General features: G+C 43.9%; 1 protein-coding gene across 1 annotated transcript in view; it reads right to left on the reverse strand.

The window, feature by feature from the left end:
• Positions 1-9,706: 9,706 nt before the first annotated feature.
• LOC115105786 (roundabout homolog 2-like) overlaps positions 9,707-15,114 on the reverse strand; it is a 161,220-nt gene continuing 155,812 nt past the window's right edge. Inside the window, exons 25-28 of the mRNA XM_029628172.2 lie at positions 14,098-14,294; positions 12,611-12,775; positions 11,666-11,926; positions 9,707-11,537 (exon numbers count right to left, since the gene is read on the reverse strand). Coding sequence (XP_029484032.1) covers positions 11,536-11,537; positions 11,666-11,926; positions 12,611-12,775; positions 14,098-14,294 — 625 coding nt within the window. The 3' untranslated portion in view covers positions 9,707-11,535. The remainder of the gene's footprint in view (positions 11,538-11,665; positions 11,927-12,610; positions 12,776-14,097; positions 14,295-15,114) is intronic.

The following is a 15,114-nucleotide window of genomic DNA, read 5'->3' on the forward strand; positions in this document are numbered from 1 at the left end:
ACTGATTGAACTACACAATTGCATTCCATGAGAGATGGGACAGGTTGCTGTTATTAGCTGGAGCTTCTCTCTCCTCTCTCCATCAGAGTGGAATGAAACCAGTGTCCCGGCAGCTGTACAGGGCTGTCTGTAAAGGCTAGCTACCTACATTAAAATCAACCGCCCCAGTCACCACAGTGCTAATTCAGTACCATAAAGGGTCGACACAATTAACCCAGAAAGACCACACTGTAGCCTCCTCTGCTTCTAGCCCACTCTATGTAATTCCCTGTGGTCCCACAGTAGGACCTGCTGATTGAGTCATACTCAAGCATTTCTATCCTGATTGCTCTTTCCATGAATTAGGTAATCATCTATATTTCCCCTGCGCAATTCTCTTGTCTGTGGGAATGGATGACTCAGATTTACTGCTTTAAGTTACAGTAACAGTAAAGTGGAGAGGCCTTATGCCAGTTTTTTACCGACTCATCTGGTGGGCCCCACTTAAATTATATATTGCATCATTATCAAGATATTGAAGTAACTCAGTTTAAAGGTCCAATGGAGCCGGGATTTAAAAAAATCTCAATATCAAATAATTTCGGGGTAATAATTAAGTAACTTACTGTGATTGTTTTAAATGAAAATGGTCAAAAAGAAACAAAAATAGCTCCTTAGCAAAGAGCAATTTCTCAAGCAGGAATTTTGCTAGGACTATCTGGGAGTGGTCTGAGTGGGGAGGGTAAAACTGAAAACGAGCTGTTATTTGCAGAGAGGTTTGGAACTCTCTTGTTGGTCTATTAACTAATCTACTGCCCAGTGATTCCATCCCACCAAAATCAACAGAACTTTAAGGCAGCCTTTTCAAACAGCTCGTACTCTAAAAGGGCATTATCATAATTTTCACAATTTAACAGTTTTATTCCAATCTCATAGTTCGGAAATATATACACTCAGTGGCCAGTTTATTAGATACACCACCCCATTCACGAAAATGGTTCACTCCTACAGACAGTGAGTCACGTGGGCGTATATAAAGCAGGTAAACAGGCAGTGATGCATTCAGTTACTGATTGAACGTTAGAATGGGCAAAAACAAGTGGCCTAAGCGACTTGAGACTGGTATGATCGTTGGTGCCAGGCGCATTGGTTCCAGTATCTCAGAAATGGCCGGCATTCTGGATTCTTCACGCACAACAGTGTTTGGAGTTTACTGAGAATGGTGTGACAAACAAACAAATATCCAGTCAGCGGCAGTCCTGTGGGTGAAAACAGCTCGTTGATGAGAAGTTGAAGGAGAAAGATTTGTGCAAGCCAACAGGCGGGCCACAAACAGGCAAATAAAGGCGCAGTACAACAGTGTTGTACAGAATGGCATCTTCGGAAGGCAAAACTCATTGGTCTTTGTCACAGATCAGCTATTGCAGCAGACGACCACACCAGGTTCCACTCCAGTGGGCACACGATCACTAACACTGGACAATAGAGGAGTGGAACATTTAAAAAAAATAGGACAAATCTGGGTTCCTGTTGTATCATTTTAATGGCAGATCAGGATTTGGGTAAGCATTCCATGGCCCCCTCCTGACTGGTGTCAATGGTACAGGCAGGTGGCGGTGGTGTACTGGCATTAGGGAATGTTGTCCTGGCACACATTAGGTCCCTTGATGACAATTGAGCAAAGTGTCATTGCCCCAAATAGTTCAGGCTGTTATGGAGGCAAAGGGGGACTGACCCGGTACTAGATGGGTGTACCTAAAAAACTGGCCACTGAGTGTATAAAACACAGGGAAATCAGGTTTTTAATTGCACTGGGCCTTTAAGGGTACAAAATGCATAAGCAGCATGCACACACACATACAGAAAAACACACACCCGTGGCCATCAGAGTAGTGTGCAGGTTTGATGATGGATCACAGCTGAGTCGAGACACGCTTTTCCTGTCAACATCAGCAAATTAACAGAGTCTATCCATCTTCATTATGCCCTAGTGTGGAGAGCCTCAGATGCTGCTACCCAGGGAGAGGGGCATTACTTGTAAGGGAGTCTTTAGAGCAGTCCTGAGAGACTGGAATTGTTGCCTGGCTTCCATGGGCCTCAAACCACACTGGAACCACATGGTTGCATTTATAGAGAGGAGAGACCTCTTCAACAACTTACAGTCAAATTCAAAGGACAAACCCACTAACACAGAGCGCTGCTTAAACGTGGACAGTAGAGATCTTTAATATGATGAATACTGCTTGATTTTATGTCTCTCTGGGTTTCAGTTCTCGGTGATCACAGCTAGTCTAGTGCCAGGGTTTGGAATGCCATTTGGTCAGATATTAAAATCAATAGCCTCTTGCGACAGTTAACAAAATAAGTCAATGGGCCATGATTGAAGTGTTCAGTCCTCCATCAGTATGTGTTCCTCACCATCTATCTCCCTGGTGTTCCAGCAGGAAGGTCTACCCCAGTGCTGCAGCTCTCAAATCAAATCAAATCACAGTTGGTGTCATGAGTGAACAGGGAGTACAGGAGGGGACTGAGCATGCACCCCTGAAGGGCCCCCATGTTGAGGATCAGTGTCAAATCAAATCAAATCAAATGTTATTTGTCACATACACATGGTTAGCAGATGTTAATGCGAGTGTAGCGAAATGCTTGTGCTTCTAGTTCCGACAATGCAGTAATAACCAACAAGTAATCTAACTAACAATTCCAAAACTACTGTCTAATACACAGTGTAAGGGGATAAAGAATATGTACATAAAGATAAATGAATGAGTGATGGTACAGCGCAGCATAGGCAAGATACAGTAGATGGTATCGAGTACAGTATATACATATGAGATGAGTATGTAAACAAAGTGGCATAGTTAAAGTGGCTAGTGATACATGTATTACATAAGGATGCAGTAGATGATATAGAGTACAGTATATACGTATGCATATGAGATGAATAATGTAGGGTATGTAACATTATATTAGGTAGCATTGTTTAAAGTGGCTAGTGATATGTTTTACATCATTTCCCATCAATTCCCATTATTAAAGTGGCTGGAGTTGAGTCAGTGTGGCGGATGTGTTGTTACCTACCCTTACCACCTGGTGGTGGCCCGTCAGGAAGTCCAGGATCCAGTTGTAGAGGGAGGTGTTTAGTCCCAGGGTCCTTGGCTTAGTGATGAGCTTTGAGGGCACTATGGTGAGCTGAGCTGTAGTCAATGAATAGCGGTCTTACATAGCGATTGCATCATCTGTGGATATGTTGGGGCGGTATGCAAATTGGAGTGGGTCTAGGGTTTCTGGGACAATGGTGTTGATGTGAGCCATGACCAACCTTTCAAAGCACTTCATGGCTACATACGTGAGTGCTACCGGTCGGTTGTCATTTAGGCAGGTTACCTTAGTGTTCTTGGGCACAGGGACTATGGTGGTCTGCTTAACACAGACTCGGACAGGGAGAGGTTGAAAATGTCAGTGAAGACACTTGCCAGTTGGTCAGAGTATGTTCGCAGTACACGTCCTAGTAATCCGTCTGGCCCTGCGGCCTTGTGAATGTTGACCTGTTTAAAGGTCTCACTCACATCGGATGTGGAGAGCGTGATCACACAGTCTTCCGGAACAGCTGGTGCTCTCATGCGTGTTTCAGTGTTATTTGCCTCAAAGCTAGCATAGAAGTAGTTTAGCCCGTCTCGTAGTCTAGTGTCACTGGGCAGCTCTCAGCTGTGCTTCCCTTTGTAGTCTGTAATGGTTTCCAAGCCCTGCCACATCTGACGAGCGTCAGAGCCAATTTGATCAAAGTCCTGTATTGACACTTTGCCTGTCCAATGGTTTGTCGGAGGGCATAGGGGGAATTCTTATAAGCTTCCGGGTTAGAGTCCCGCTCCTTGAATGCGGCAGCTATGGTCTTTAGCTCAGTGCGAATGTTGCCTGTAATCCAGCTCACAGCAGAGCAGCACTACTCAGTGGTGGGAAGAGAGAGACAGAGAGAAAAAAGAGAGAGGGTAATCCCCTGTCACTTCCTCCTCTGTTCTGCCCATGCAATTTAACCCACACACACTGCCTGCCTTCCCCATCCTCTCCCCTCTTTTCCCCTTCCATCCTTTCCCCTCATCCCTTTCCTCCATGCTGAGTCAATTAAACATTGAAAAGAGCGATTTAATGCCCCTCTCTGCAGGCTCCCTCTCTCTTCAAATCCTACCTCAATCTCCAGAGGACGATGAAATGGCTCTTAATTGTTGTTCTATGCCAAACTGTTTCCATGGAATCAGGCCATGCCCGCTCATCAAGACTGAGGCATTTGCAGGCAACCGTCACTTTACATGTATGAGTTTCTAGAACTTATTATTTCATTTTGGTTTACCCCTTTTGAGTAATATACACTATCTATATAAAAGTTTGTGGACATCCCTTCAGGCACACCCATTGCTGACAGGTGTATAAAATTGAGCCCACAGCCATGCAATCTCCATAGACAAACATTGGCTGTAGAATGGCCTTACTGAAGAGTTCAGTGACTATCAACGTTGCACTGTCTATTTTTATTTAACCAGGTAGGCCAGTTGAGAACAAGTTATCATTTACAACTGTGACCTAGCCAATATAAAATATGCTAGGTCGCAATGTCATACCTTTCCAACAAATCAGTTTATCAAATTTGTACCCTGCTAGAGCTGTGCCGGTCAACTATAAGTGCTGTTATTGTGAAGTGGAATTGACTAGGAGCAACAACGGCTCAGCCGCGAAGTGGTGTGCCACACAAGCTCACAGAACGGGACCGCCGAGTGCTGAAGCGTGTAAAAATTGTCTGTCCTCAGTTGCAACACTAACTAGGTGTTAGCTAAGTTCCAAACTGACACTAGAAGCAACGTCAGCACAATAACTGTTCGTCGGGTGCTCCATCAAAGGGGTTTCCATAGCCGAGCAACCGCACACAAGCCTAAAATCAAATCAAATCAAATGTATTTATGTAGCCCTTCGTACATTAGCTGATATCTCAAAGTGCTGCACAGAAACCCAGCCTAAAACCCCAAACAGCAAGCAATGCATCACCAAAGCATCACCATACCATGCGTAATGCCAAGTGTCGGCTGAATTGGTATAAAGCTAGCTAAACTTTGAACTCTGGAGCAGTGGAAACACGTTCTCTGGAGTGAAGAATCATGCTTCACCATCTGGCAGTCCGACGGATTAATCTGGGTTTGGCGGATTTGAGGAGAACGCTACCTGCCCCAATGCATAGTGCCAACTGTAAAGTTTGGCGAAGTAATGGTCGTTTTCCATTGTTCGGGCTAGGTCCCTTAGTTCCATTGAAAGGAAATATTAATGCTACATCATACAATTACATTGTACAGAGGATTCTGTGCTTCCAACTTAGTGGCAACAGTTTGGGCAAGGCCCTTTCCTGTTTCAGCATGACATTGCCTCCATGCATAAAGTGAAGTCCATACAAAAATGGTTAGTCGGGATTGGTGAAGAAGAACTTGACTGGCTTGAACAGAGCATTGACCTCAACCCCATAATACACCTTTGGGATGAATTGGAACGCCGAGGCCTAATCGCCCAACATCAGTGCCCGACCTCACTAATGCTCTTGTGGCTGAATGGAAGCAAGTCCCCACAGCAATGTTCCAACATCTAGTGGAAAGCCTTCCCAGAAAGGTGGAGGCTGTTATAGCAGCAAAGGGCGACCAACTCCATATTAATGCCCATGATTTTGGAATGAGATGTTCGATGAGCAGGTGCCCACTTTTGTTCATGTAGTGTATGTTCTGTTTGATCATTCACACACAATCATTCAATCCCCAAAATCAGTTGATAAAATGTAAATTATCTATCCTGTCAGTAGCAACATAATACATTGGTATATTCATGACTCTTTGTTCCATATCCTTCTATTTAGTTTTGACGTTCCTGTAGATAAGTGTAGCCCACGGTCTCTCTCTGTCTGTCTGTCTGTCTGTCTGTCTGTCTGTCTGTCTGTCTGTCTGTCTGTCTGTCTGTCTGTCTGTCTGTCTGTCTGTCTGTCTGTCTGTCTGTCTGTCTGTCTGTCTGTCTGTGTCTACTCTGCTCGTGTTAATTTCCTGCTTCAGTGGAACGAGTCACTCCAGGAGTGGTTTGTGACAATCCTCCAAATACCAAGCTGGTGAGAGAACCCTTGAGTTGTCGCTTACTGTTTAAATGATTACCAGTAATGGTGCCAGTGGTGTGGAGCCACTCGCAGTCCTCTGTACCTTAATTTCACCATTTAGGAATAGGAGAGGAGTGGGGGGACAGACATTTCTTCTCCCTGTTATTTCAATCTACTAAAATATCATGAAATGAGCATGTCAGCATTCCCAGAAATGTTACAATCCAATTACAATGGTATTTCTGCGTGCTGTTTGTTGTTGTTTGTAGATTGTATGCAAATGTAAACCTTATGCATGTGCTCCAGGACAATGAACCAAATGCAATCCATGGTGGTATACAAGCATTATGCAGTCTATTTAACAAATATAAATGCACATGACTCTACAAGCTCTACCATTATGACAGGCAGGCAGGCATACAGACAGAGATGCAGACAGACAGGTAGGCAGACAGAGAGGTCATACGGTACACAAATCTATGAGGACATTGACATATCATTGTATTACCCTCCAGTCCCACATTGAAAGCAGTGTCAACGTAAACCCACATACAGCCCATGCAACCCCAGGGAATCACAACTCATAGTTGACCTTTACAATGCCCTAGGAGCAGGTCATATGGTTAGAGACATACACTGTACTAAAGCGGTGGTGCCAAAGCAAACCATGTTTTAGAAGCCATGTGTTTTTGATGTCTGTGTGTATGTGTGTGTGTGTGTGTGTGTGTGCACCACGCATTTCTGTATTTGCATGCATGTGTGTGTCTGCGCATGTGTTTGTGTGTCTGCGTGGTGGTGTGTGTGCTTGCATGCATGTATGTGTGTGTGTGCACGTGTGTGTGTGGCACCTTAATTGGGGAGGATAAACTCATAGTTATGGCTGGAACGGAGTTATGGAATGGAATCAAACACATGCATGTATTTGATACCACTCCATTCCAGCCATTATTATGATCCGTCCTCCCCTCACCAGCCGACTGTGCACGTTTGAGTGTGTGTATGCGTGCGTGTGTATGGATTTATTTATCTCAGCCTGTTTATCCTTGGGCTCATAAGTGATTAATGTTGGTCTTCATGTCACTTTTTATTTGATTAAAAGAGAGACATGGCAGCTGCTTCGAAATAAAAGCAGGTAACTAGGCCATCTGGTGTGTTATTTACCAAAACTAAACTTTAGCAGAAGTCAGACAGGCAGCTGGAGTAGTGACAGTTGACTCTACAGTACGTGAAATGGCTAGGAAATTAGTTCATTCATGAGCTAAAATGCAAAGAAATATCAATTATATTATTTTGAAAGACATAGAAGCAAAAATCTGAATTTAAGTTACTCTCTATCTGTCTGTGCTGCCTATTTTCTCTATGTTATTCTTTCATTTAGAGATAACAGGCTATTGGTTACTCTGAAATCCAGTGGCAAAGAAGGCCTTTGTCTTGGACAACTGCTTTATGTCTATTCAAAATGGTTTCTTAGATACTACAGGTGTGTGTGTGTGTTTGTTTTACATTTGAACTTTATTTATTTAGGCAAGTCTGTTAAGAACAAATTCTTATTTACAATGACGGCCTACCGGGGAGCAGTGGGTTAACTACCTTGTTCAGGGGCAGAACGACAGATTTTTACCTTCTCAGCTCGGGGATTCAATAGTTAGAGCCCAACGCTCTAACCAATAACCTAAACCTCTAACCACTAGGCTACCTGCATTGTGTATGTATGTGTTTTGCGTGTATGTTTCCTTGTTTTCATTTCAAATTTCAGAATGTTTTCATTGCACTCTTGCCTCCCTCTGTTCACAAAGGGCTGTCCTTAATAAAAACCAAGGCTTTTAAAATGCTGGAGAATACCAGTGAGGCTGAAAGAGTCAAATTGAAGGCTATCACCCCAGTAGGCCTACAGCACTTGATCAGAGCACACATCTACAGTATGTATCCGACATACAGAAATCCTGTCTCATAAATGATTTTATACGAAAGTATTTAAACTACAACATACTGTGTTATGGGGTTTTCATCTATATTGCATAATGGTACACAATGATTTCAAGCATGGTGACAATGCACAGGTAATAGTCTTTGTATCACACAACACTGACTTCATGTTAATATGTTGCCTATATTTCATATTGAGTGAAATGGCCTGTGTCACAGAGACATAGAAAAGGTCATGTTGGTCCTCACAGAGCCAGCATGGAAGTGCCCACTCCAGGGGGAGAGATTAACAATGACGGTGGGAGACAGAGACAAACTAGCCACTGAGGTAGCTGAAGATCAGAGGACCCCCAGTCTTTACGTACCCCTCCATCTGGGGTTAGGGTCTACATAGCCTTGTCGAGAACAAGGCAAGCCTGGTGTAGTTCATGGCACAAAATCAGCTAAAAAATCTATGTAAATCAGTGATGCCTTGCAACATGTCAAACCAATCAAATGCCTTGTTTGGGCGGAGGTGCTCACTAGATTAGTGTCGTAGGTACATCAGAGTGTGAGGATGGCCGAGAAATGGCCGCAGTAATGGTGCTATAGACTGGGCCTCCACACCCTCCACCTGGGGGTAATGGTACTGCAGACTGGGGCCTCCACCCCTCCACCTGGGGGTAATGGTACTGTAGACTGGGACCCCCTCCACCTGGGGTAATGGTGCTCTAGACTGGGACCTCCACCCCTCCACCTGGGGGTAATGGTGCTCTAGACTGGGACCTCCATCCTCTACTTCCCTGCGTCGTCTGCTGTCCTGTGGCCCATGTAATCACATCACACAAGATTACTGTTCAAACTTTGCAATCAGCCAAATTTCATGACTCATTGATGAGCTGTTCTAGCTCCAAGGCCACGGCTCTACAGAATCATTTCAAAGGTTTTGTCCACACACAGAATGGCAACACTGAATAGAGGAAAGGTGTTACACATGATGGATGACTAAGCTGACAAGGTTAATCGTTATTGCAATGGGTGTAAAGAAGGGTGATATTACAGAAATGGAATGGAAAGGATGCGGGGTGGAATACGTTATAGCTTCCATTTCTGTCATTGGAGTTGTGTCCTGTTCCTCTGTGTTTGGCAGTAGGAACAGCCAGGCTTAGCCCAGAGAGATGAGAGATGTACCGTATGTGACAGAGGCTGGAGCCAATACAGTATGCAACGGTGATTTGGATAGTTGTAGTAGAAATGTGATCTCATGTAGCAGTTGTGATCCATTAGGTGTAGAGTGTACAGTACGTGATATGACAAATGGAGTTGAAAGGCATGGATGCCCCAGGAAAAGCCATCATAACTCTATAAATCAATGCAATTGCATTTCTTGAATGCAGTAAATGAGCTACAGTATGTCGACTGCTAACGACAAATGTCTGAAATGTAATCACCACTGAATTCACATGCATCTTCAAAATCCCATAAAGGTGATGGAAAATAACTGGAATAAAGGAGAGAATCATCATCGTCATCTTTCGTTGTATCATGAAATGCCCAAATCGCCGATGCTAGAGTTGTGTTCAATATTTTCTTGGTAAATGGATAACTCTGACATTTCCTCCAGTGAGTAAATGTGTTCGGGTATAAGAAAAAAGAGAGTGAAGGGATGGATGCATAAAAATGGAGTAATACTTATTTTATTTTCCCCTTAGCTCTGACTAAGACCGATTTAACACAGAGACGCTTGAGAGAGGGAGACCGAGTATTGTTCTTATTCATATGTAACTAATCTCTCATCCTGTTAAAAGTGTGTGCATTATGCTAATGTGGAGCTTATAAGTGTATGCACATAATGATCTAATGGGAAAATCAGTATTAAGAAAATCAGCATGAACAATTATCATATGAGGAGAATATCTTGGACCATCAACTCACATGCACAGCACAGAGACTCATGGTTGATACACATTTGATTTGTATCGTAGGACTGGCCACACTGTACGTGTATTCCTGAGGGCAGACCGGACTCTGGCAGGTACAGACTTTTTACAGGTGGAGCCAATACAAAGAACAAGCAGAAAAGAACCATACAAAGAAGGGAATGAAAACACTGCATTATGAATCTCGTAGGCTAGAACTAGCAACCAGCTGCCCTCCGTGACTGGTTACAGTGTTAAGGATTTCCTCACTTGGCAAGGGGCTCACTATGCCTAGGTAACTATACGTGTCCTGATGAGCGTTCATCTGTTACCAGGGTGATAAAGGGGCCACATTATACCGCACCACTAGGATTAAAACAGGCGGCCATCACATCTATGATGGGTCTATTATTATAATCTAATTGCATATTGTTGTTAATCATGCTTGCTAGTCACTCAGAGCTCTGGAAACCCAGTCCGGGATTAGCTAGATTTCTAAAGGCCAACATCTCTTCATCTTAAGACCTGTCTCACTGTGTTATCACGATGTCTCCATGGGTAACACTGACAGAGTCCATCTGTGCACACAGCTGTCCACACCTGACCACACCTGAGTGGTGCTCTATGGGCCCAACACCTCCCTATCAACAACTAGCTATTGTCCTCTGACTCTGCATTAACAGTTCCATTTGAAATGTTACACATAGATGGTTTAACTTTATTGATTATTCTGAACTGTCATTAGAGGGTTCCAAGTACTGCTGTCTCACTGTAATGGGCATATAGTGTATGGGCAACATTGCACATCTGTCACATCATCCCCACGGACCACTGCAGATTGAAAAACAAAACATCATAACATTTTCTATGTGGGTCTTTTTAATTTCTGAATTTCTTTGTGTTTCTTATATCTCTCAATACATCTGTCTCTGAAAAGCATTTACGGTGTCAAATATTATATTTCTTAAATGTAAGGTATATTATAGACACTCCTCTTCATTATTCTTCTCTGAGCCTCAGCTGATGACTTTGTGCTTATCATCACAAAATGCTCTGTGCAAACAACAAAACAGTAGTTTCATCAAAATCAAGCAATATTTTGAGCATTTATGAAAAACAAATGTGGCACCACAGTCCATCAACTCACAATGTAAAATGACAAGTAAACGAGACAACTTCAATGTCAGAATTTGGCTTGCATAGCAAAGAAAAAAAGAAAAAAAACTGAAAATACAAAACCTATTTACAGGAAATGCAAGTCCTTACACTTTCATGAGTCAATAGTTTAACTGCAGAGGTTTTTATTTTTCATTAATGTGGAGTGAGTTACTGTACATCATGTGACATGAAATAGGAGGGGCATGTGATATACAGTATATTCTTTTGGAAGGAGGGATGAAAGTAACACTGTAAAAAGAACACTGAGATGTGTGTCTGTGTGTCTGTACATCACATTTACAGCTCTGCGTTTCTCTCTGGCTCCCTCTTTCTCTCTCTTTCATCTTCCAGCCTTCTCTTTATATTCCATCCTGTAGCATTCGCAGAGGGGAAATCTCATTGCACTTATAGACAAGGTGTCCTGGGACAGGCAGCACAGGCAGCACCGACTCACAAAGACTCTGAGAGATGAAGACGCACAGACAGACAAAGGTGTGAATAAGGTACATCACATATAACCAACAGTAAATTGCTTCACACCAACCAGAAACAATACCATTGTGTGACTACGGAGAGCCTGAATACGTACATCGTTCTCCATAGCTATGCTCGGTGCTGTTGGGAGGCGGGTGGATGTTGTGTGGGTGGTCTGTGCCCACGCCAGCCGCAGCCCTGTGGCGTGTCCTGCCCAGAGTGGCCATGTTAGAGGATCTGCCGCTCCAGGAGGCCATATGCTGCCGCTCCAGCGTTGAGACCATACACTCCTCTGGGGTGTCCGAGCCACCAGACGCCCATGACCCGTGCAGCCTTGCCCCCACACTGTGGACAGGCTCAGGGGTAGGAGAGGCCACTGAGGAGGGAGAGGAGGACATAAGGCACTGGTTAATACTGCTCCCAAGATGGGTTATACACAGTGGCCTTTGTAATCGGTTGAACATGTCACAGAGATCAGCATGGCTATATACACTGAGTGGACAAAACATTCTATAACATAGACTGACCAGGTGAGAGCCCTGAACCCTTATTGATGTCACTTATTAAATCCACTTCAATCAGTGTAGATGAAGGGGAGGAGACAGGTTAAAGAAGGATTTTTAAACCTTGAGACAATTGAGACAAGGATTGTGTATGTGTGCCATTTAGAGGGTGAATGGGCAAGACAAAATATTGAATTGGTCTTTGAACAGGGTATGGTAGTAGGTTCCAGGTGCACCAGTTTGCGTCAAGAACCACAACGCTGCTGGGTTTTTCATGCTCAACAGTTTCCCGTGTGTATCAAGAATGTTCCACCAGTCAACATGGGCCAGGATCCTTGTTGAACGCTTTCGACACCTTGTAGTGTCCATGCCATGACAAATTAAGTCTGTTCTGAAAGCAAAATGAGGTTGTACAACTCAATATTAGGAAGGTTTTCTTACTGTTTTGTACACTCAATGTAGTTTGTTATAAACCACATTCAACAAAGAGGGATACCATCCACCTTCCCCATCTCTCTCTCTGGCTGTCCTCTCTGCCCCCTCACCCCATGTCTTACCATCTGTGGGGGAGTCTCTCTGGCGGGGCAGTGTCCCAACAGTTTCTGCCTGGGGATTGCGTCCAGTGTGTGTGGCCCTCTGGTGACCGAGGCTCTGTGTACCAAGAGCACTGCTCTCTGTGGAGCCTGAGCTGACTGGTCGACCCCGCTGGGAGTAACCTTTACCTACAGGGGGCGATGGAGAAAGGACAGGAACACAGGGACAGAGAATTAGGGAGACGCACAACATAGCTAATCAGTTTAGATTAGCAAGAAATGACTGATTATCATAGCTTTTGCACTGCTAAACTATATGCTAGAAAGGATTCAGTGTAGTACTAAAATTAACTCGAGTATGAAAAAATACATGTTGTAAATCAAATTAACTGAGGAGAGGAAGATGGAGGGGGTACAAATCAGCGCAAGAAACCTTCCTAGATAAGACTGTTTGTGTGGGTAGTATGGGTAAACATTTACATCTTGACAATTCAATGTAAAGGATACAATGTGGTTATAATTCATGGCTCCCATCCTAAGTGCATTGGACTTTCTGTGTGTGTGTGTGTGTTGGCCTGGTCTTTGCGGAAGAGGAGACAACGGAGAGACCATTGTAGAGATAAGCTGATCTAGCGTAGCATTCTCCCCATAGAGGCAACACAGCAGATTACTGCACATCACCTACTTTATCACAGACACACCACAGTATATTAGCACAGTTTCCCGTGTCTCAGCCAGCACGCCATACGTTCCATGATCTCCCTGACTAGGACTGAACCATGGTCTCACTCTCTCCCACAACTCAGACTAGTGCTCTACAAATACACATCACACTTTTGACCTCTGGATCTGTCCCCTCACCTTGTGCTCTCACTCTCCTCATAGCTTTTGATGTTAGACACTCTTCCGAGTCATTCGCTTTAGAGAGGCTAAAAGACTAAGTGTTTAGACAATATGGTCATAAACTTGAAATGGCATCGAGTGATTGAAAAAAAAAACGTAAATTAGATATTGTGGATAAATGATTGCTTCCATCTGAAATCAAATAACTAGCCAGTTTGACGTTTCTTTATTTAATGGAGATGGATTTCACTCGTGTCCACACCAGATTACAATACATCTTTCCCTTTCATTCAATTCCTTGTTCAAATTAATGAGTCTGAATATCACAATATGAAAATATCAGACAATTGGTTCTGAGTATGACACGATACGGTTGAGAAAATTGGAAATAAAAAAACTGTCAGTCGAAACTGCATAATGAGCAAGCATTTAGTCTCCGTAAGTGGTGACTGAATAAAACCATATTGCTATTGCCAATTTTTCTCACTGCTCCCAAATCTTTGTCATCCTGCTCGATGTAAAGACGTGTGCACCTGTCTGCACTGTGAAGAAATGAGGGGCATGATCTAAGTGTATGTGTGCTGAGTGTATGTGTGTGTGTGTGTGTGTGTGTGTGTGTGCGTGCGTGCGTGCGTGCGTGCGTGTGCGTGTGCGTGCGTGTGTCTCACCTGAGCCCTCATGGTTGTCCATGCTGCATCTGGCCGTGTAGTCAAAGCCACAGAGCTGATGTGACACGCCGTAGGCTTTATCCTCCTCCTCTTCCTCACACGGGATGTTGTTTCCCAGGTCAGACCCAAGCGTGCTGGACACGTACCCCATCGGAGGGACAGGGGCCATAGGCGGGTGTTGGCTGCCCTTCATATGCCTGTATAGAACATGAGGGAACATGTTATGGCGCTGAGGCTGGACACAGAGCGGTAGAGAAAGACACTAACAAACAGGAAGTAAAGGCCAAAACATAAATCCACGAACAACCAAATACCAGAGTGCAGTACTAGAGCCCCGTTCAGCATGTGTGAGTGAGTGCCTGTGTGGGAGATTGAATTCATTATTTTCCATGTGCGGCGCGCGGCGATTGCTTTGGCTAGTTCTGCGGTGCTCGTGCTCGCACTAACACAATGAACTGATAATTGTCTGGGTGAAGGGAGAAGAATGGCAGGCTAGGCAGGGCCGTCAGTAACATGTCTGTTATCTCCCCCACAGCTGTCCCCTCTGAAGCCTCGCCCCACGCCTAGCCCCACTATGGATGAGACACCCATGTAATTAGCAGCTCTTGTTCCTGTTGTCAAAGCAGCGCGCTAGGCCAAACCCCATCATTACCACCTCAACGCGTTTTCCTACTGACATGACAAGTTTCCCAATGAGGTGTAATCAATGAAGGGCTGTTTTTATATTTTGCAGGAAACATGAAACCAGGGGATAGGATGACATACCTAAATACCACACTGATATGAAACACTCAAAAAAAACTGGCTATTGATATACAAAAGCATCCAGATCAATTGGAGAGAATGACATCTCATTCATCCACAGCACAATGCAGAAATTGTAGGGTAAATGTCTCATGATTGAAATATCATAGGCAATTTATTCTAACAAGTACCTGGGGCAATTCAAAAGAACAAAAAGTACAGTACTTTCATTTCATAGTGGAAAGTGGATACATAATACACTGAAAACATGTA

This window comes from Oncorhynchus nerka, linkage group LG22 (genome assembly GCF_034236695.1).
Source record: "Oncorhynchus nerka isolate Pitt River linkage group LG22, Oner_Uvic_2.0, whole genome shotgun sequence".
Taxonomy (NCBI): Eukaryota; Metazoa; Chordata; class Actinopteri; order Salmoniformes; family Salmonidae; genus Oncorhynchus; species Oncorhynchus nerka.